At 45.9% G+C, this 20,808-nt stretch overlaps 1 protein-coding gene across 3 annotated transcripts in view; it reads left to right on the top strand.

Annotated features, from left to right (window-relative positions):
- Positions 1–19,931, top strand: part of GYG1 (glycogenin 1) — a 38,203-nt gene extending 18,272 nt beyond the window's left edge. For 2 of the 3 annotated variants that reach the window (XM_060010083.1, XM_060010085.1), the window contains exons 5-8: positions 2,279–2,405; positions 16,345–16,564; positions 18,755–18,805; positions 19,068–19,931. In XM_060010083.1, the coding sequence (XP_059866066.1) occupies positions 2,279–2,405; positions 16,345–16,564; positions 18,755–18,805; positions 19,068–19,241 (572 nt within the window). In that variant the 3' untranslated portion in view covers positions 19,242–19,931. The remainder of the gene's footprint in view (positions 1–2,278; positions 2,406–16,344; positions 16,565–18,754; positions 18,806–19,067) is intronic. The other variant, XM_060010084.1, reaches the window with a different exon arrangement.
- The last annotated feature ends 877 nt before the right edge of the window (positions 19,932–20,808 follow it).

Here is a 20,808-nt window from a genome sequence, read left to right on the forward strand (position 1 = left end):
TATGTAAGCTTGCAGGAAGGGAGTTTTTCACTCAGCATAATTCTCTTGAGATCCGTGTAAGTTGCTGCGGTATCAATGATCTGTGCCTCCTTATTGCTGAGTAATATTCAGTTGTACGGAGGTGTGACACTCATAAACCTGTGAAGGGACACTTCGGCTCTTTCCAATTTTGCAATATTACCTATAAAGCTGCTATGAAGAGTTCCGCAACCATTATTTTGATGTTTATGTATAAAAGGAAATTGTTATAGTAAGGCTTTAGGCTTCCGTACCTCAGCCATCAGTGTCTGTGCCCACATCTGGGGGACTTCATAGGATCCAAAGTCAGCCTCTGATGAGTGGTGTCGTGTTTTGGCTTAAAATTTTAAGTCTCAAAATACGTTAATTTGTCTGTGTAGCTAAAATCTTCTGTGTAGCTAAACAAGTAAAGCATATCCTGATGCCATCCTTATTGTCCTTCAGAATTTTCAAGGGTGAAACCTTGATCCTCTGTTGAGCTATTTGTCCCTTGAGGAATGTGGACCTGTCAGAGCCTCCTCATACAGAAGGGTCACCCCATGGACATTTGTTCAGTGAATGCCTTTGAGCCATAGAGTTGATCGAGGGTATTTGGAAAGGATGGGCTACACAGAGGCTAGGTAAGGTACATTTGGACTTTAAACCTAATGCCCCAATCTTACTGCTTAGTTCCAAACACTAAATACCTCTCCAGATTTTTAAAGTCTCTTTCAAAACCCAGAAAAACCAAATAATAATGACAGCCAGTTGGACCTGCTGTACGTTTAGAAAGGAAACTAGGTCTCAGGGCAGAGCAGACCAAGGAGGGAAGTAACTGTGCAGTATACCAGCCTCATACTTTGAAAGAGCAGGGTTCTCCTTGCCTGTCACCCGCCCCCCTACACACATGTGCACACACATACACACCCCCACAATCCCGAGTTGTTGTTCCGCTGCACGGGAGACTGGTTCTGGGCGTGTTTCCTGAAATCTCGTAAGCCTAAGACGGGAAGCACGTGGGCTACATGGGGGAATGTGTTTTCAGATGGCTTAGTGACTGTTTGGTTACTTGTATATTTATGATTTAGGTCAGATACTTAGCTGTTTTGGTTTTTATTGCTTTTAATTCTTTTGAATGCATGGCCGTGGCCCTCACTTTCCCCCAGGTCTGAGCAAGCACTGTGCAGTGTGCTAGTGGCCGACCCTGACCCTGGCCCCGTGAGGACTGACCTCCACCTGCCCGGAGGCGTGGTCGGCAGCAGGAGGGTGTGCCGGGGTGACGTGGCCTGCCGTCCGTCAGCCTTCCATCGACGCTGGGGTCTCCAGAAACAGTTCCAGAGTTTATCCCAAACTGAGTTATCCCAGTTGGCCCTCTTTTGCTTTTGACTTCTTTTTCTGTCCCATTGCTCTTAACATAAAGTCTAAAATCTTTAACTGGGGATGAAGTCTAAAATCCGAGCCCAGTGTGGCCTAATCAGTCCCTGCCTCTCAGAGACTCGCCTGGTGCCAGGTGACCCCCGCCCTGCTCTGCAGTCCACTCACCCAGGCCGCCTTCCAGGTCTTCCTTCTGTAGCTGCATGTCCTGCCCACCTCAGGTCTGTGGTGCTGTGTGTTCTGCCTGGAGCACCGTCAGCCCTCCTTCTCTCCACCTGCATTTGTCAAGCCCTCCTGTGTCCCCCTCAGATCTCGGCCGAAATACAGCTTCCTTGTGGAAGCCTTCCCGGCCCATTAGACCTGGCCTCAGGCCACTCGCACGTGCCTCGTAGCAGCCGGTACTCTCCTTCACTGCCCTCATCCCCGCGTGCGATGGTGGTGTTGACTCTTGATTCGCTGATAGCAGTGCCTCCCACCCCCACTCCACCCACACCGTCATAGACATGATGACCGTGGCGCTGTTCACGGTTGACTGTCCGGCGCCTGGTGCAGTGTCTGGCACATAGTAGCTGCTCAACCAATATTTGTTCAGTTAATGAATTAACTTAGGGAAGTGGCCACCCGCTAAAATATCCTTAGGAGGTCTAACACGGAATTTATTATTTTAAAAATAGAATTAGTGGGAATTCTCTGGCAGTCCAGTGGTTAGGAGTCCGTGTTCTCACTGCTGAGGGCCCAGTTCAGTCCCTGGTCAGGGAACTAAAATCCCACAAGCTGTGCGGTGTGGCCAAAAAAAAAAAAAAAAAAAAGGAATTAGTACCTGTTTGTAGAGGTCCAGTTATGTATTCCTATAAAATTGCTGACCCGTCCTTGGAGTATGTGACTGTAATGCATTTTTTTCTTCCAGGTGGGGACCAGGGTTTACTGAACACGTTTTTTGGCAGCTGGGCAACAGCAGATATCAGAAAACACCTGCCATTTATTTATAACCTAAGCAGCGTTTCTATATACTCCTACCTCCCTGCATTTAAAGCGTAAGTGCAAAGGGTTTAACTGTCTTGGGGGCTGGTGAGGGCAGGAGGGTGGGGTTTAAGATTTTTGGGGTGCCTTGTCATTCTTTGGGCAATAACAGGTGAAGGCTTTGGGGGAAGTCTTTTTTTCTTGTAAGAAACTTGGCTGTAATGGGAGGAGGCCTTGATGTTATTCATCACTTTATGTTTGGAGTAACCCAGAGGGCACTTAGCTGCCCGTGGGAAAAGGTTCCACTCGGTTCCTGGGGGGCCTGGCCCTCTGATGAATCATCTGTGTGTCGTGATCAAGAACACTGACTGGGGGCTTCCCTGGTGGCGCAGTGGTTGAGAGTCCGCCTGCCGATGCGGGGGACGCGGGTTCGTGCCCCGGTCCGGGAGGATCCCACATGCCGCGGAGCGGCTGGGCCCGTGAGCCATGGCCGCTGAGCCTGCGCGTCCGGAGCCTGTGCTCCGCAACGGGAGAGGCCACAACAGTGAGAGGCCCGGGTACCGCAAAAAAAAAAAAAGAACACTGACTGCTGACAAACTCAGCCTCTGCCTCATACCACCTGCTGAGCCTCAGCTCTGTCAGAGGAGGGTGTGAACAGCTCCCTCCGTGGTTGTGGTGCAGATGACACAAGATGCTAGCAGCAGTGTGGTGTCAAGGTCAGTAGCAGGGCCTGTGGAGCTGGACTGCCTCACTTGACATCCTGGAGAAGCCACTTCCTGGATGCTCACTAGTTACTGAACTTGCAGTGTAGTGGACCTTGGGCTTTGCTGCTCAACCCTCTGCCTCAGTGTCCTCCAGAGGTGATTGTGAGGCATTCATGTGAAGAGGTAAAAAGAGAGCCTGGCCTACCCTTAGTAGGTAGCAAGTGACGGGTCCTCTCTGTTCGGAAGGTGGTCTAGCAATACGAGTGAGCCCTCAGCCAGAGAGGCAGGACACACGTCCTCACCCTGCCGTTTCCCTACCGTGTGGCTTAGGCTCTGGGCCTCAGGTCTGCTGGCGTGCAGAATGAGGCGGGCAATAGTCCCTTCCTCGTTGGGCTGTCAGGGTGGAGTGAGTTCATACACACAAAATGCTCGGTGGACGTATGTTTTGGGCAGCATGCTTATTTTGCACTGTTCCTGGTGCATTTCTAATTCAGCAACTGATAGAGCCTAGTAACAGCGCTTGTCTCACGGTGAGGGCCTGGGCCCTGTCCTTTAGCCTTTGACTCATTTGTGTGGAACCAAGAAGATGATTCAGGTTTCGTGAGCGGAGGCCAAGCTGTCAGATGGATCCTGAGACACAGCCGTGAGCAGCGACGCTCTTCGCTGAGTGGGGCTGGGCTCTCTGATCTCCATCCCGCATGGGCACACGGCTGAGTGAGCAGAAAGCAAAGGGCCTCTCACTCCTCCTATTTCATTATCCAAAGTCCCCTCTAGAAGCCTTGCCCCCCCATTAACGAGCATGCCTGGCTTTCTGTGGCAGAAATGTTTCTTTTTCAGTTCTTTTGTGGGTAGAGTCTGTCAACGTCCCCCGGATAAAGAGGACAAGTATCTTGTGTTCTTTCCTCCCTCCCTGTTGTCTTGGCATATGTCTCTGACATGTTACAGGCTCTTGATTCTCTTCCCTTTCCAACACAAAACAGGCAGACTCTCAAACATACCAGCTGTGGTCTGTGTAAAGCAAACAGAACGGGATTCACTATCATGGGATGGAATATAGGAGAAGCATTATTTTCTCCTCTGGTCCTCGGCCTTCTAGAGTACAAGCCTGTCTTGCTTGGAAGTGTGGCCTGACTCTTTTTTTTCTTTTTTTTTTCAGTTTCAGATGTACAGCAGAGTGATTCAGTTACTTTTTTTGCAGATTGTATTCCAATGTAGGTTATTACAAGATAGTGAGTATGATCCCCTGTGCTGTACAGTATATCCTTGTTGCTAATCTTTTTGATGTGTAGTAGTTTGTTAATCCTAAATTGCTATTTGTCCCTCCACCTCCCCTTTCCCCTGTGGTAGCCATGAGTTTGTTTTCTGTGTCTGTGGGTCTCTTTCTCTTTTGGATATAGATTCATTTGTATTATTTTTTTAGAGTCCACGTATGAGTGATAACACAGAGTATTTGTTTTTCTCTGTCTGATTTACTTCACCAAGTATAAGGGTCTCTCTGGGCCTGAAATTCTTTATGATCCTTATTGCCTCATAACTAACCCTGCCAGTTTGAACAGCCTGCCTGCAGACCGTGGTAGCTTGACCTTCTAGAACTGAATTAGTCTATAAGAGGGCAGTCGCTTAATTTAATTGACTAGATTCAGCTGAGTCCGCAAAATGGTGAGCGTGCAGAGGAGATAGACTCATTAGTGGTGTGAGCGTTTCTACCCCTCATTCCACTCAAGTATGCCTGGTGAGCCTGTGTGCTGAGACAACTATGCTGGGGAGACGTGAATCCGACACCCTCCCTGTTGGGCTCAGCTCCCAAACGGCGTGGACATAGAGTTTAAAGATTCGTGTTTTTCATGTAACGTGGCCCCATTTCCCCTATGGTTCATTGGGACTCCCTCTGACGTTCACCTTACTACCAAAGTGGAACATACTGTCCCTTTAGTGATAGCCTGGTTTGCACAGACCCTGCTTGCATTTATTTTCTTTTGACAAAGAACAAGAAGCAGGTGGAGCAGAGTTAAGTTATTTGGGGGCAAGATAGACTTATTTGCTGGAACCTCGGCCCCCTCTCTCAGGAACCCAGTTGTTTCTGTATCCTCTAAGTGAATTTCCCAGCAAAATGGTTAGGACGGTTTCTTCTTCCTGGCTCAGGAAGTGAGGGCGAATTTTGGAAATCTGCTTGGTGTACTGCCATATAACCGTGGCGTGGATGACGCACTGGGAGGTTAGGAGCAGCTCCAGCGTTAGCTACACGTCTGCTGGTGTGTGGCCTGACGGGAGTTAACGCTGCCTCTGTGCAGCTCGCCCTGGGGGGTGTCAGCTCTTACAGTTTGGGGATGAAGCTTCTCAAAGCGATGCCTTGGCCTCACCCCACTGCTGCCTGTTTAGGAATGCGGAAACGAGATCACAGAACTCATTTTCCCTTCCCTTTGCCAAAGAATCCTTTTGTTTTTCTTGCAGATATCTGTCTCCAGAGACACTTTTCTTTACATTTCTCATACAATTGGGAAGGGCTGAAAAGGCAGACAGTTACGTTTCTTTTTTGTTTCAAGTTAACATAAAATTCAAGTTAACCGAAAATTTTAAGCTGAAGTAGACGGTCATGGACATTTGGGCTGCCATGGCTACCTAACCAAGAGGCCTGTGCACTGCTGGGACCTCAGCGTGAATTCACAGTCCCACTGTGATGCTCAGGGTAACCTTGGTGGCCTCCAGGACCGAGCGGCTCTGTGGTGTGCTGGCCTTCCCCAGGATAGCACAGGTGGTGGCAGGTAGAATGAGACCAAGGAGTGGTTTAGAGGCTTCGCGGAAGGAGTCGAGAATTTGCCCCACCAGCTTTTAGCAGCCATGTGCCATGAGATCACCAGGACAGTATTTAGATGCCCCAGAATCTTAGCTCCTTGGATATCTTAGACCGGCGTAGCCTCTTGCTGTTACCTGAAGTTTCTGGTAAAGGATGGCCTGACATGAATCAAATTTAGAGCTGCGGATGTAGCATATCTAAAGCCTTTCTCTACGTACCACTTGGACAGAACAAAACACAAAGGAAAACACACTTATTAGTTTTAGCACTTTGAGTGGATACTCAAACATAGCTTCTGAAAAACAAAATTAGTAATATTTTCTGTAATAGAAGATCCTGTTTAACACAGCCTAATTTGAGAACTAAAATGCTTGGCTAAGTAACTTTTCAGTTAATTTGTAATATATGCATTGAGAAACAAGCTCATAACTGCATTTCTTAATGAAGTCATATTTTGGAAAGCGCCTAGCATAATGTTTGGGAAATAGCAGCTTCTTAGTTAATATTCATTTCTTTATGTTTTCTCCATCTGGAGGGCCTGTTTTATCCATGTAGCATAGAATTTGGCTTGTGCATGATGTTAGGCAGAATCTCATTAGTCTTTCTAAAATCAGCCATTTAGTTCCGTTTTTACTTTCTGTTAAATCCACTGACTAAAAACTGTTTATGTCATATCATGCTACATAAATGGGCCTAAAGCAAAGGTAAAGAATTCTCTGGTATCTCCTCAAACAGCCATACAAATTAATTGGCCAAATTGATTGACTGCAAAGCTTGATTTACCAAATAATTTCCAAATAAATATTTTAACTTACTTTTTAATTTTTTTTACTTATTTATTTTTTTTGTGGTACGCGGGCCTCTCACTGTTGTGGCCTTTCCCGTTGCGGAGCACACGCTCTGGACGCGCAGGCTCAGCGGCCATGGCTCACGGGCCCAGCCGCTCCGCGGCATGTGGGATCTTCCCGGACCGGGGCACGAACCCGCGTCCCTTGCATCGGCAGGCGGACTCTCAACCACTGCGCCACCAGGGAAGCCCCTTAACTTACTCTTTTACTTGAGTTTAAATATGATCTGAGACCTGGCTTGGTAGAATCTCAGAAACTAGATCTAGAAACCCAAACTATATTTTTTCCATTTGTTTACTGCTTTAAACATTTCTGAGGATATTCATATCTATTATTTCTTTCCCAGGAAGGTGGCTTATTCACTAGACCTTATCAAACCTCTTTAAAATCAATATTTTCCAAGAGCAAAATGGAACCTTTCATGTCCTCATTTCTGCTGTTCTTGTGTATTTCTGATTTGATTGTTTTTCCTTGGTCCCTGAGACACCCTTAGCTTAATCTCTCTTTGGGACTATTGTCATTGAAGCCATACATTTTCTGTGTTCGTATCTTTTCACACTCCTACGTCTTCACCTAAAGCCCTGAGGAGTTGTAGTCTGTGTAGCTTTTAGTTTTTCAGCCATTTGTTGGTCCAGTCACTGTTCCTTCCACCTGAAGCATGTAGAGGATGCCTCACATTCTGCTCACTGAGGACCACAAAGATGAATGAGGACGTTGTAGTCTCATCAACCTGGCAAATGCAGGTTGATTGCGTCCCATCGTGGTTTGAGTGTTGAAGAATCAAGTCTGTGGTTTCACGGATGTCTTCTTTCTCCTTCCTGGGTGTTCGTGATGCTTGTCAGGCCCCAGGTGCCCCATTTCTCAGCATGGCCATCGGTTCATTCTGACTTCACCTCTAAGCATGTATCAGATCATCTGTCCTCACATCTTACTGATGCTGCCTATTCTGCCGCCCAACCTGGGTCTTCATCACGAAGGGGAAAGCTTCCACGTCAGAGCCATCCCAGCCTTCAGAGGCTGGTCTGACAATAGGCACAGAGGGCACGAGGAGTGACATCTCATGGGCAGGAGTCGGCTCGAGAAATGCCGTCTCAGCAGGAGAGGGAGCTCGTGGGAGGGGAAAAGGGTGGGAATGGAGTGGAAGACGCACCCTCCTCAGAGGTCTCAAGCTGGTGGGCCGCAGGCTCTATTTGTCCCACAGATATATTTTGTTTTCCTTGCATATAATTTTCTTTTTTTCTTTTCTCAGTTGTTAATGCTTAAAAATGAGGCAATTTCACATGAAATGCAGATTTCCAAGCTCTTTTGAAAAATCAGACCTTTGGTGGGATGTGGGAGAAGAATGTCAAAGATGATTGTTACAAGTATGGGACCTAAGCAGGTGGAATAAAGGAGCCGCCGTTTCCTGAGATGGGGAAGATTGTGAGCAAAGCAGGTTCGCAGGGGCAGGGACTGACCAGAGATGTATCAGGTGTATTAAGTTTGAGGTGCGTATTAAACATCCTGGTGAAAATGTGGAAGAGGTAAGTAGCTACAGGAGTTGGGAGTTCAGGAGAGAGACTGGGTGAGACATAGCTATGGAAGTGTCAGCATATAAGTGATATTTATAGCCGGGAGACAAGATGATATAACCAAGAGAGTGGTTATGATAGAAAAGAGTCCTGGAGACTGAGCCCTGGGACAGGAGAATGTGGAGCAACCAGGAACAAGAGCCCGAGAACAGCAAGGCAGGAGGAAACCCAGCAAAGTGAGGTGTTGCACAAGCCAAGCAAGAAAACGTTTCAGGAAGGGGAAGCGATCCCTCTGTGTCAGATGCTGTGATAGGTCAGGTAAGAGGACAGCTGAAAGGTGGCCCTGGACCTAGAATGTGGAGGTCACCGGTGACTTGGGCAGGGGCATTCCTGGTGGAGTGATGGAGGACAAAGCCTGATTGCAGCAGGTCCAAGAGAATGGAGAATCAGAACTCTTCTGAAGCATATTCTTTAAAAGGGAGAAGGGGGCTTCCCTGGTGGCGCAGTGGTTGAGAGTCCGCCTGCCGATGCAGGGGACACGGGTTTGTGCCCCAGTCTGGGAGGATCCCACATGCCGCGGAGCGGCTAGGCCTGTGAGCCATGGCCGCTGAGCCTGCGCGTCTGGAGCCTGTGCTCCGCAACGGGAGAGGCCACAACAGTGAGAGGCCCGTGTACTGCAAAAAAAAAAAAAAAAAAGAAAAAGAAAAGGGAGAAGGGAAGTGGGTTGGTAGCTGGATGGGGGGGTAGGATCAAGAGAGAGGGGGTGGGATGGGGGTGGTTTTTTAAAGATGGGAGAAGTTACAGCATGTTGTTGTATTGATGGGAATGATCAAGGAGGGAGGGAGAGAGCACGAATAATGCAGAAATCTGGAGGGAAACTTGCTGAGTGACGTCCTCGACTAGGTGAAAGGGGATGCGTCCTAGTGCACAAGTGGAGAGGTTGGCTTCAGTTAAGAGCTAGGGTGGTTGTGTGGGCACAGATGCAGGTAAGTGGCTGTATTTTTTTGGCTGAATGATTGAATGAATGAATGAGCGAGCCGTCAGCCCGGAGAGACTAAGAATGACACACTCCCCCTAGGAAAGTCTTCCTAGTGGCCTGGCATCATGAGGCTTTCCCTGCTACTTTGTGACTAGAGGCCAACCTGGTAGGTTGGCATAGTTGACTAGGTCCAAGTTGAGGTTATTAAAGTCTGGGTTTGAGTACTGTTGTTTCTGTGATTTCCAGGACACAGTTGGGAGGGTTATTTAGCTTGAAAGGCAAGGAGAAACCGGGTGGGTCCCTGGAGGCCACCGTGGTTTGCTGCTAGGTAGCAGCTGTCTTCTGCTGATAGGAAAAGCACTTGCCCCATGGACCCCCCTCACCAGGTCCACTCTCTGCATGACCGGCCCACCCCTTGGGCACTTGGGTTTATGACTCTTGGTTTAGACTGTGAGTGGGTAAGAGGAGGAATTTTTTGGTGAGAGAGGAGAGGTGGCTGATTGGCTGTGGGGAAAGGTTCATGCATAAGAGGGAGCCTGCGAAGGTACGAGAGCGAGTGGCCGCGGGTCAGAGAACGTGAGTCACTGAAATGGGCAGAGGGTGTTTGGCACGGCTGCCGTGTCTCCCAGGGAGGGGTCGCACCCGCAGTGCTGCGTCTCTCTTCCTTGGTACCTGATTGAACATTGCACACAGAGAGCTTCCTGAGAACTAAAATTGCTCCTGTGTGCACTGTCGTGGATTAGTTCCTTTTCTGCTCTGACCAGTTCTGTAGTCTCATCCACACGTTACCGGCCCCATTTCTCAACTGCTAAACTAGTCATGAAAATTCTATCTGATCTTTTGGTAACACCAGGTCACAGGGATTATTTTAACGGCTAACATAAGCACTATTATTGCTGGCTTGGGTTCAAACTATGTCTTGTGATCTGGACGTCACTTTTGAGATTCTATCAAGTTAAAATTAGAACACTTATTTTAAGAGACGTATGCAAGCTGAGACAAATCCCCATTAGTGGGTCAGAATGAATGGCTCTTAGTAATTTAGAGACAATTGTGATATGTACCCGACGTTTTTTTTTCCTGGCTGGTACAATTTGGTGGATAAATCAGGCAGTGAGTCAGTGAATCTTCTAGTTATCCTTGCTGAGAGTTGAGGTCAGTCGCACTTAATCTTCTGACATCAGCATTTCCCCTTCTAGTTCATCGGCCGCTCTGCTTTTGACTAAAAAGGTGACATAAGTTCTGACTGTCGTACCTTTGGTGAGAGAGAGAGATACCACCAGAGTCATATCCTGGGTTACCCTTCTCTAAGAAACAGCCCCACCCCGGTTTGCATTTTAGGCTAAATTATTCTTTTAAGCAAGAAGTAATTTTCTCTTTTACTTATGACCTGTGCTCTTACTTATTTCATTTTGACCTGGTTATTTTGTATTTTTCATAAATGACTAAAGAATAAATTGATTGCAATGATAGAAAATGATTTTGAAAAACATCCCTCAGGGAACATGATTGTGACAAAAATAATTACATGAAATCCATATCTAGGTTAATGGAAACTCTAGATGCAAAAACTAAGACCTTTTGCTCCTCTTTTTGGCAAACAAATTGTTTTATTACGAAAGCTAGTGGAGAAGGACGTTCAGGCTCCTTGGTTGTGTAAATAAACACCATTCTGTTTGTATGGTGAGAGCGTAGTTAGATAAACTGTTTAACTCATAAACCTTCACCTGTGGCGGCCAGTGTTAGGCCTAATAGGGCTGCCCCTTGTATGGAGCCCAGGGCAGTCTTAGGTGGTTACCAGGAGCACCCTACTGGGTGACTGCCTTTTGCACAACTGTCTAGAAGGTACGAGAGTGAGTGGCCGCGGGTCAGAGAACGTGAGTCACTGAAATGGGCAGAGGATGTTTGGCACGGCTGCCGTGTTTCCCAGGGAGGGGTCGCACCAGCAGTGCTGCATCTCTCTTCTGTCTTACCTTCCTCCTACCTTTCTGGCTGAGCTCCATGGTTCCCACTCAGCAGCTGCCTTTCTTCCCCCCCTCAAAGGGCCCTTGGGCTGACCAGAACCTTCACATGCAGTGACTCACCAGGTCTGCTCTTCTCATAAAGCGTCCTTGCTCTGAAACTTGTTTTTCTCCCACCCCTGTTCATTCCCGTAGATCTGTCAGGTAGATGGCAACTTAGGTTCAGGTAACGCCCTCAGGACCTAAAAAACAGGTTCCTGTTCCTTACTGTGCAGAAACAGGGCTGACGGTGGCCTGAACCCGTGACATATGAAGCCTGTAAGCCCCAGCATCTTCCTGACTCCCTCGTGCATCTCTCTGCCGTCAGCCTCCTGAATCCTCAGGCTCTTCCTGGTCTGCCCCTCAGTACCCTGGCCCCAGTCATTTTCTCAAGAAACCTCTCACCCTGTGCATTTTGCAATTTGTTTTGTTGCTGAGATTTGGGGAGCTGTTGGGAAGGTGCTTCACACCGTGCAGCCTGCCTCTGCTCACCTCTTAACCCTTCCCACCCTCCCCCCATCTTACTGGCACCCAAGGAATTCCTCGCCCTTGAGCAGAAAGGGCAGTTCTACCCACATTTAGAACTCTTTGAGATCTCAGTTCCTACCTCTAACAGACTTATGCTAACACATATATATGGAATCTAAGAAAAAAGAAAAAAGGTCATGAAGAACCTAGGGGCAAGATGGGAATAAAGACACAGACCTACTAGAGAATGGACTTGAGGACATGGGGAGGGGGAAGGGTAAGCTGTGACAAAGTGAGAGAGCGGCATGGACATATATACACTACCAAATGTAAAATAGATAGCTAGTGGGAAGCAGCCGCATAGCACAGGGAGATCAGCTCGGTGCTTTGTGACCACCTAGAGGGGTGGGATAGGAAGGGTGGGAGGGAGGGAGACGCAAGAGGGAAGAGATATGGGGACATATGTATATGTATAACTGATTCACTTTGTTATAAAGCAGAAACTAACACACCATTGTAAAGCGATTATACTCCGATAAAGATGTTAAAAAAAAAAAAACTTCAAGACTGCTCGGTTGATGAAAGGACTGTCCAGTGGATAGAATTTTTCACGTTGTTAGGGTGGAATAGGTAAAGAAGGTAATTTTGAGAAAGGGGGTCCTTCCCCTGGCCACAGAAGGTGACAGTGATTTAGCATTAGAGAAGCACTTAGGCATCATGGATTCATGAAAGTAGAACCCAGGCCTGAGCCACAGTGAAGTGCAGGGTGTGGACTGTCCGCAGTGGTGTTCCTGTTGACATGCGAGGAGAAGGCCATGGGCCACGTGGGGAGGAATCCGCCCGGCACAAGGCCAGTACCCAGGGAGGTGGCAGAGGCCCCTGAGCCACCTCGGGGCACAGACAGAGCCAGAGGCTGAGGTGTGCGCTTCCGCCTCCCGCAGAGACTGGGCCATCTTGCGGTGCAGGCGTGTTGGCCGCTTTGCAGTGGCATTCTTCTGTGGATTGGACCGTTGTGCCCTTCCTCTGCGTTCACTCTGGGAAGGCCCTTAGACGCTGCCCAGCACAGTCCAATTGTGGGTCCTAAGAAGCACCACCGTCTGTTTCTTGCTCTTGTTTCCCCCCTTTCCCCCTAAACTTTGTGCAAACTGTATCCCTCTGAGAACCGTCTTCAGACAGTGCTAAGTTGCTTGCTTTGTAGCTTTCTTTCCTATTAATTACTTTCTGCTGCTCTGTCCTTGACTATACTGGGGGTGTTTCCAGGGCTCATTTCCAACTTTGATATTGACCGTCTGTAGGCAGGGAGTTAATCCGTGGAGGAACAAATGACGCTCTCAGGCGATGTCCGTATGATTCTGGGAGTGTCTTACAAGTACAGCCTAGCTGTGGATGAGAACCTTGGCTCTGGAGCCAGACGGCTTGGGTGGAATCCCAGCCTTGTCACTCACCAGCCACATGATCCTAGACAAGTTAACTTCTTCCTGCCTTGGTGTCCTCGCACAGTTGTTTCTGGAGATTAACTGAGGTGAACCAGGCAGACGTTAACCAGTGCCTGGCACATGTGAGTGTTAGCTATTCCGATGACCACTGCTTCAGCAGATGTGAACTCTCGGGAGAGTGGGCTGGAAAGGAATCAAGTTCATGCTGTATTCATCTTTTACGCGGGCCTCTCACCGTTGTGGCCTCTCCCGTTGCGGAGCACAGGCCCCGGACGCGCAGGCCCAGCGGCCATGGCTCACGGGCCCAGCCGCTCCGCGGCACCTGGGATCTTCGCAGACCGGGGCACGAACCCGTGTCCACTGCATCGGCAGGCGGACTCTCAACCACTGCGCCACCAGGGAAGCCCACTATATTCATCTTTTATCTTAGTGTTGCTACCTCTCATGGCTCTCATGTAATGACTGTGTGTGTGATGTTTAAATTAGGCTCGGCAGGTCATGGCTTGAGACTTACTGGTCAGTTAATAAAGGAGACGCAAACAAGTGTTGTTGCTCCAGGCAGGGAAGTCAGAGCAGGAGGAGTGGGTGTCTGAGGAGGTGGAAGGGGCACCTCCTCTTTCACATGTGCTCTATTCTGGTTTTAGGCTTCCGTGTACCACTAGGATGAGGCAGTGCCTGTTGTCCCCGCCCACGCCCCCGCCCCACCAGCGCGCAGGTATCAGGTCTCTGGGATGGGTCCCCCCATCACCATTAGAACATTTGCTGAAGGCACGTCTCTTAATCCTGCTCATCTTCCTCAGCCTCGTCTGAAGCCTCTCCTGAAAACCTCCACCTGCAGTAATTGCTTCGACATGTCCATAGCACTGCCCTGACATGTCAGCACTGCCCTGCTGGCCCCGACTTGTTGCCTTGCTTGTGCTACTGTTTCTTATTTTTATGTAGATGACTCATCTCCGTGTTTGGATAAAGCCTCTTAGGGTCGCACGCTGACCACAGTATAGTGCCTTACACGTAACAGTTGCTTATTGAATTGACAGCCCTCTCTGTGCACAGATTTGAGCATTATGAGGTATCCTTTTAAGGATAACATTGAGAGTTCTTGTGTGTATATGTGCACAAGTGTGTGCATGTAAAATATACCACGTGTATAACATGGAGAGTAAGCTTGGGGATATCAGGTGTCCACTTCATCTTCAAAAGAAATGCACTGGAGGATAGTTAGTTATCCTTAGGAGGAAATTTACAGTAAGCTCTCTTCTTCTTGCATGGTTTTGGAGTAGCAGCATGGTAGGATGGTAAGAGCTTAGGTTTAAGAGAGGGGCAAAACTGTGCCGAATCCCATCTCTGCCACTAAGTAGCCTTATGGCTCTGGGCAACTCACTAGCCTCTAGGAGTCTCCATTTAACACATTAGTAAAATTTACCTGGCAGGACGATTATTCCCAAATGTGTCCTCAAAGAATTTGGGCCCCAAACATAGTAAACTGTCAGATAATGATAGCTATATAACAGGTCTGTGACATTAAAAACAAAACAAAAAAAACCTTTAGAAGCTGAGAGTTACATGAATAGAGTTTGCATTGTTTTGAACTGTACGTCATGCTCAAATATTTCGGCTGCCTATAGGATAACTCCACTTAAAATCTGACACTTGAGCCCAACACCCAGGGATCTGTCCCATTTTACCTTTCCCTATCAAAGCTTCCTCTTCGGCTCTAATGGGAGGACACTTGGTCTGGTACACACCTGCTCACCTGATACCTGCGTCCCCCTGCCTACAATTCCCTGTATTAGCACCAGCTACCCAGCTCCTATCTGTTGGACAAATCTTAAGTCACATCCACTATCTCAGCACCTCCTGCCCCACTGACCTGAGCTTTCAGTGACCTCCTTGCTTCTGAATTCTTAGGGCACTCACTGTTCCCATCCTCCTTTGGGCACTTGTATTCACCTTTATCATTATTTCGTTTCACATGTATAGATTTCCTCCCAGCCAGAACAGGACCACTCTTAAGTCTTACTCTTTTTATATTATGAGATAAAATAAAAAGTGTGTTGTGTATTTAGTGAAATATAATGTATACACAAGAGGATATACAAAAATGTTTAGTTTTTAAAACACCTTCACCACCCAAGTTAAGGATTGGAACATAACCAGTATCTCTGAAGCCCCTTTCCGTCTTCCTCATCACAGCTTCCCCTTTCCTCCCAATATAACCAATATCATGAGATTTACATTGATTACAGTTTTCTACTCTTTAAACAGTACTTTTTTGTTTTGTTTTGTCCTTACGTAAGTGGATTCATAGGTATGTGTTTCTATTTGAATTTGTATAATTTCTTTTTTTCAGCATATTTTGAAAAGTCATCCTTTTGCTATGTGATCTGGGTAGCTCCAGTTCATTCATTTTCACTGCTATATTGTATTCTATGATATGAATATACCAGAAGTTGTCCTTAAAACAAAAACAGAATGGATAACCATCGAATTTCAGTGACATTCAACAGTCAGCATGTATTTCTTGCTCATATGTTATTGAGTGGTCTGGGACAGCTCTGATCATCTCAGCTGAGTTTGGAGCCAGGCCACAGGTTTGATCCACATCTGTTGTGACTGTCTCATTCTTCTGGAACCAGCAGGCTACCCAGGGTACATTCTTCCGCTGGCAGAAGTTGTAGCTTCTCAGGGAGGCTGAGCAGAAACAAGCAATGCTATTTTAAGGCACCCTGTCACTCTGCCCACATTTCACTGGTGAAAGCAAGTCATGCAGACATGCAAATATCAGTCAGGCAGGAAAGTGTACTCCCCCTGTGGAGACTGGGAAAAGGCACGAACACTTGCTGAACAGTAATCTAAAGTGTAGTCACTTCAGTTGTTTCCAGTTTACGACTATTTCAGACAGTGCTACTGCTGTGAACATTTTGATTATGTTTCCTGCTGCACACGTGTAAGAGTTTCTGTAGGGTATGTGCCTAGGAGCTGAGCTTCCTTCTGGGTTGTACAGTATGAGCATTTTCAGTTTTACTAGGTACTATCAAATGGTTTAACAAGTGGCTGTACCTCTGCTATCCACGGTAAATCAGCGTTGGGTTGTTGCACTGATCCACTGCGACTTTGGGATTTTCTGTATACTTAACATATAATTGAATAATTTTAGAAGTCTAAAATTGTTCCAGTGAGCTCCACCTTTTTTCCAGCCACTGCTGCAGGATGGAAGGTGAACTGTCAGTGCTCAGAATCCACTAACCGCTTCAACTTGTGCTCACTTGGCAGATTTGGTGCAAATGCCAAAGTTGTGCATTTCCTAGGACGAATCAAACCGTGGAATTATACTTACGATCCTCAAACAAAAAGTGTCAGAAGTGAGCCCCATGATCCCACTGTGACTCATCCAGAGTTTCTCAACCTGTGGTGGGACATCTTCACGACCAGCGTTTTACCTCTGCTTCAGCAGTTTGGCCTTGTCAAAGACACCCGCTCATACGTACACGTGGTAGGTTCTGTTTTTTTCCTTCAGGTAATTTGATGCTGTATTTTTTAAAATTTGGTAGAATGGTAGAGATGGAATATTTAGTGGTATTTTGAACAAAGAGATAAAGTAAGACTTTGTGGAAAGAAAACGATGTCCATCTTAGAGTGGAGAAATATTACCAGCAAAGATTAGAGCAGAAGTAGATTTTGTGGCAAATTTCAGTAGACCTGGGAGCAAAGGAAAGGTTTTTAGAGGTTTAGATGGATGGATAGATAGATCTATATATAATATCTATATCTATCTATCTATCTATATATCCGTATGTTATAACTATAAAATTCTTAGCCCATTGTCCTAAGATTGTAAGATTATTCCCCAAAAATAGTGGTTTACAAAAACAAAGAACGCCCCATTTCATGTTTTAGAAACTGCAAGTATTTAAATCTACCTATTTTATTTTTGCCATCGTGTAGAAGAATATATTCCAAGTGAAAATTACAATAACATGAACATACAGCAAATACTTTTCTAGGATTATTTTGATTTGCCATGTTTTACTCCTCTGGTTATATTGGATCTTGAAAAATAAATCTCTCTGTAAGAGGAAGATGACATTAACATTTACAGTAACAGTTCTGACTTTAAAGGTCTTCCTCTGAGGTTTGTTCTTTTGGAAGAATTGGAAGAGGATGAGAAATTAAACTTTTATGTTGCATATTAAGATATAAAGAATAAAACTGGGCTTCCCTGGTGGCGCAGTGGTTGAGAGTCCGCCTGCTGATGCAAGGGACACGGGTTAGTGCCCCGGTCCGGGAAGATCCCACATGCCGCGGAGCGGCTGGGCCCGTGAGCCATGGCCGCTGAGCCTGCGTGTCCGGAGCCTGTGCTCCGCAACGGGAGAGGCCGCAACAGTGAGAGGCCCGCGTACCGCAAAAGAAAAAAAAAAAGAATAAAACTGAATGGGTAAATTATAATCAAGTCTTAATAGATCAGTTAATTACCTTGGTATAATTATAAGAGACGATAAGGTTATAAGAGATCCTTCTTTTTGCTACGGTATAGATTTTAGCCATTTCACTTATGAGCACTTGTGCCAAAATATAAAACGGAGAAAGGGAAAAATAACTAACACTTACATTCTTACACTAATTGCTTTATATGGACCAGGAAATAATACTTATACAGTACTTGGAACATTGCCAGGTACATAGTAAGTGCTTAAAATATCTATTCTTATTTAACCCTTATAAGCACTCTGTCAAGTAAGTATTATTTTTGTTAATATCCCCTTTTTATATATTAAAATTAACTGAGGCTTAAAGGAGTTAACATCCCTTCCCTTAGTTATGTAGCAGACTAGTCAGTAGCAGAACTGGGACTCACATCCAGGTCTGAGAGACGGCTGTCCTTATGAAAGCACTGTGAGCAGAGGACTCTGCGAGAGGCTCCTGGTATCATTCCGGTGGCATGTGGAAGGCAGAGGCAGGACTAATCCAAGGGAAGGACTTAACGTTGCCTCGGCTGTAATATGATCCCGTGGAATCTACCCAAATACCTTGGAATTCCAGGATATTTAAATACATATATACTTATACCTACACATCTATATAGCAACAAAAACAGCTACTCAAACATTTTGTTCTACCATTTTCTCTGTTAAAAACAATACCTGTGTGTATTCATTTGCCTTCCTTTTTCTCTACGATTTCCAGTACTATCGCACCTGAGAGCTTTCTGAAGGATAACTTTGATGTTCTTTTATGATACTACTGAATTTAATTGCGTACCTGTATGTAACGAGAATCGAATTTAATGCAGAGTAGGTTTGCTCCATTTCCTGTACATTTACCTTGTTCCTTCCACAACCCAAGGACTGAGGGTTATGAATCAAGGGAAGGTGAAGATGGGAAATGAAGACTTAATCAAAACTAAGCAAATTAACAGAAGCTGCAGGAATAGATACTTCTTGGTAATAAGCTTGAACAGGAAGATAAATTTGGTGTATGGCTCAGACCGTTTAGCTCTCGCTTTTATAATGTGACAGCTGTGTATGTGGTGCGGCTCTCTGCTTAGGTTCTTTCTGAAGTGTAGCTTCTGAGGTATCATTTCGTTTAAGTTCTCAACCTTTCTGAGCCCACACAGATCAAGAACTTATCGTGAGACTGTGTTCCCTTGTCCATCCATCTTACACTTTCTAATGAACTGTTGCAGCTTTCAGACTTGGTCTATACACTGGCTTTCTCTTGTGGCTTCTGTAGAAAGGTATGCAGAACTTAAACATTAACCCTACCCAATTAATTTGTTCTCCCTATGTTTTCACCGAGTCAAGAAGTCTTCATTTTGTTAGGAAAAATATCATGATCCTTGTATTTCTGTGTCTTGTTTTGTTTCATGTAATACTTTTCAGTTTTTGCTACCTTGCATGATAATTCATCCTGGTTCTTCTCACCTTCTTCAGTTTACTGCATTCTTTAAAATGGTCTTTCAGCTCTAAAGGAGTCTCTGATTATTCTCCCCTTTCTAGGAAAATGTCTCATCAGCCGTATCACAGCTGTCCCTTGGGGAGATCCCGGCTACGGCACAGCCTTTTGTATCCTCAGAAGAACGGAAGGAGCGGTGGGAACAGGGCCAGGCTGATTACATGGGAGCAGATTCCTTTGACAACATCAAGAGGAAGCTGGACACTTACCTCCAGTAGAAACACTGCCCTTTTCCGTGGACACATCCACTTCACAGGCACTTGTTTCCGATACTTAGTATCTAGAGCTGGGTTAAGAAAGGTCTGTTACAGTTGTTAGAGGCTTTCATTAAAATCCATCAGATGTGGGTGGGGGGTCTTGCAGGACAACTGGTGAGAGCTGGGCAAAAGTTAAGTAGCAATTCTGTGATATGAAGGACAGTTCTGCTTTTTAACCCTCAGCTTGTATTTCAGAAATTCTCAGTTATGCCGATTGCCAACGTACGTGGTAAGGGACACTCAAATCTTAAGCGGTTAAGACGGCTGTTATCAACTCTTAAAATGTGCCAAGCCAGGCTCCAAATCAGTCTCCCTTCAGATTGGGACACAGCACCTGTCTCTTGCTTGCTTGCTGTACCCTTCACTAGACCTGCATTTTAGAATCGCCCAGACGCTGCCAGAGTGATTGTAATTCTGCTTTCAGGTAAAGACAGCCTATAAGAACACTGCTGAGTGACTCATAAGCTTATCAACAAATGGTGTTAACCCATTTTATTTCCTAGTCTTATAGTGTCTGAAGATGTTCACCAGTTTTCTATGTACAGTAAGGCGGCATGCTAAAATGCTTTCGTTCAGTTCTGTATATCTGAAAACAGCAGTGTGATGGTTACCACAGTGGCACCTTGTATGAAAAATAAAGATTTCTTGACATATCTTGGTTGTCTAATTCAATTAAGGGCACCCACTCCCCTTGAAAAAAAAGTATTAGGGAATTTTTCAGAATTTGTAGAATTTGTGTTTTAAAAACCAGTGTAAAACTTGACACTGAAATACATGCTTTAAAAGTTGGTTTCTAGATATCAAGAGATATCTGCATCTAGTGTTCTCCAGTGATGGTGATGGATCTGATCTAATAGATGGAGGAAAGGAAGATCAAATTAATCTGTCACCCACATTTCTGTATGAAGTGGGTATTCACATTTTAGAGTATTGTAACCTTAAAATCATCATAGGTTCATTGTCAGTCTCTAAACATACTCGATAATCTTTCAGGACTGTTACAATCAGTACCAGACCCAACGTCTTCTAGCATTTTTATCCACGGCTTAGAATGATAGGAGTATAAAGCATGTTTATTCAATGTACAGGTGATTCTAGGTTGCAAGGATGGCAAGCTGGTGAAGGGTATGATCTAAAATGTCGTTTTAAAACTGAAGTGAGTAATCAGAAGTCATTCTGTTGAAGAAAGCAAGAGAGACCATGACAAGAAACTTTAGAGGTTTAACTGGCCAGAAGCCGCAGTGGCTTTTAACCTTCAAGATCACCTTCCTTTATTTCCACAATAGCCTATTGGTTACACAGGTCAGCCCTATTCAATAAGGGTGTGAATGAATATACAGGGTATGGAAACCTGGAGGGCAAGAATGGATGTGGGCGGGGGGGGGGGGGGGGGCGGGTGTGGGCACCTTGGAGGCTGGCTACCAGAAGAGCTTAAGAAGAACCTGAGGACTTACCTAAAATTGTAAACTGTTAAATGACAAATGACTTCTGAAGATAAAATAAGCTACGATTATTTGGACTGTGGAAA

The sequence above is a fragment of the Delphinus delphis genome, chromosome 4 (genome assembly GCF_949987515.2).
Source record: "Delphinus delphis chromosome 4, mDelDel1.2, whole genome shotgun sequence".
Lineage (NCBI taxonomy): Eukaryota > Metazoa > Chordata > Mammalia > Artiodactyla > Delphinidae > Delphinus > Delphinus delphis.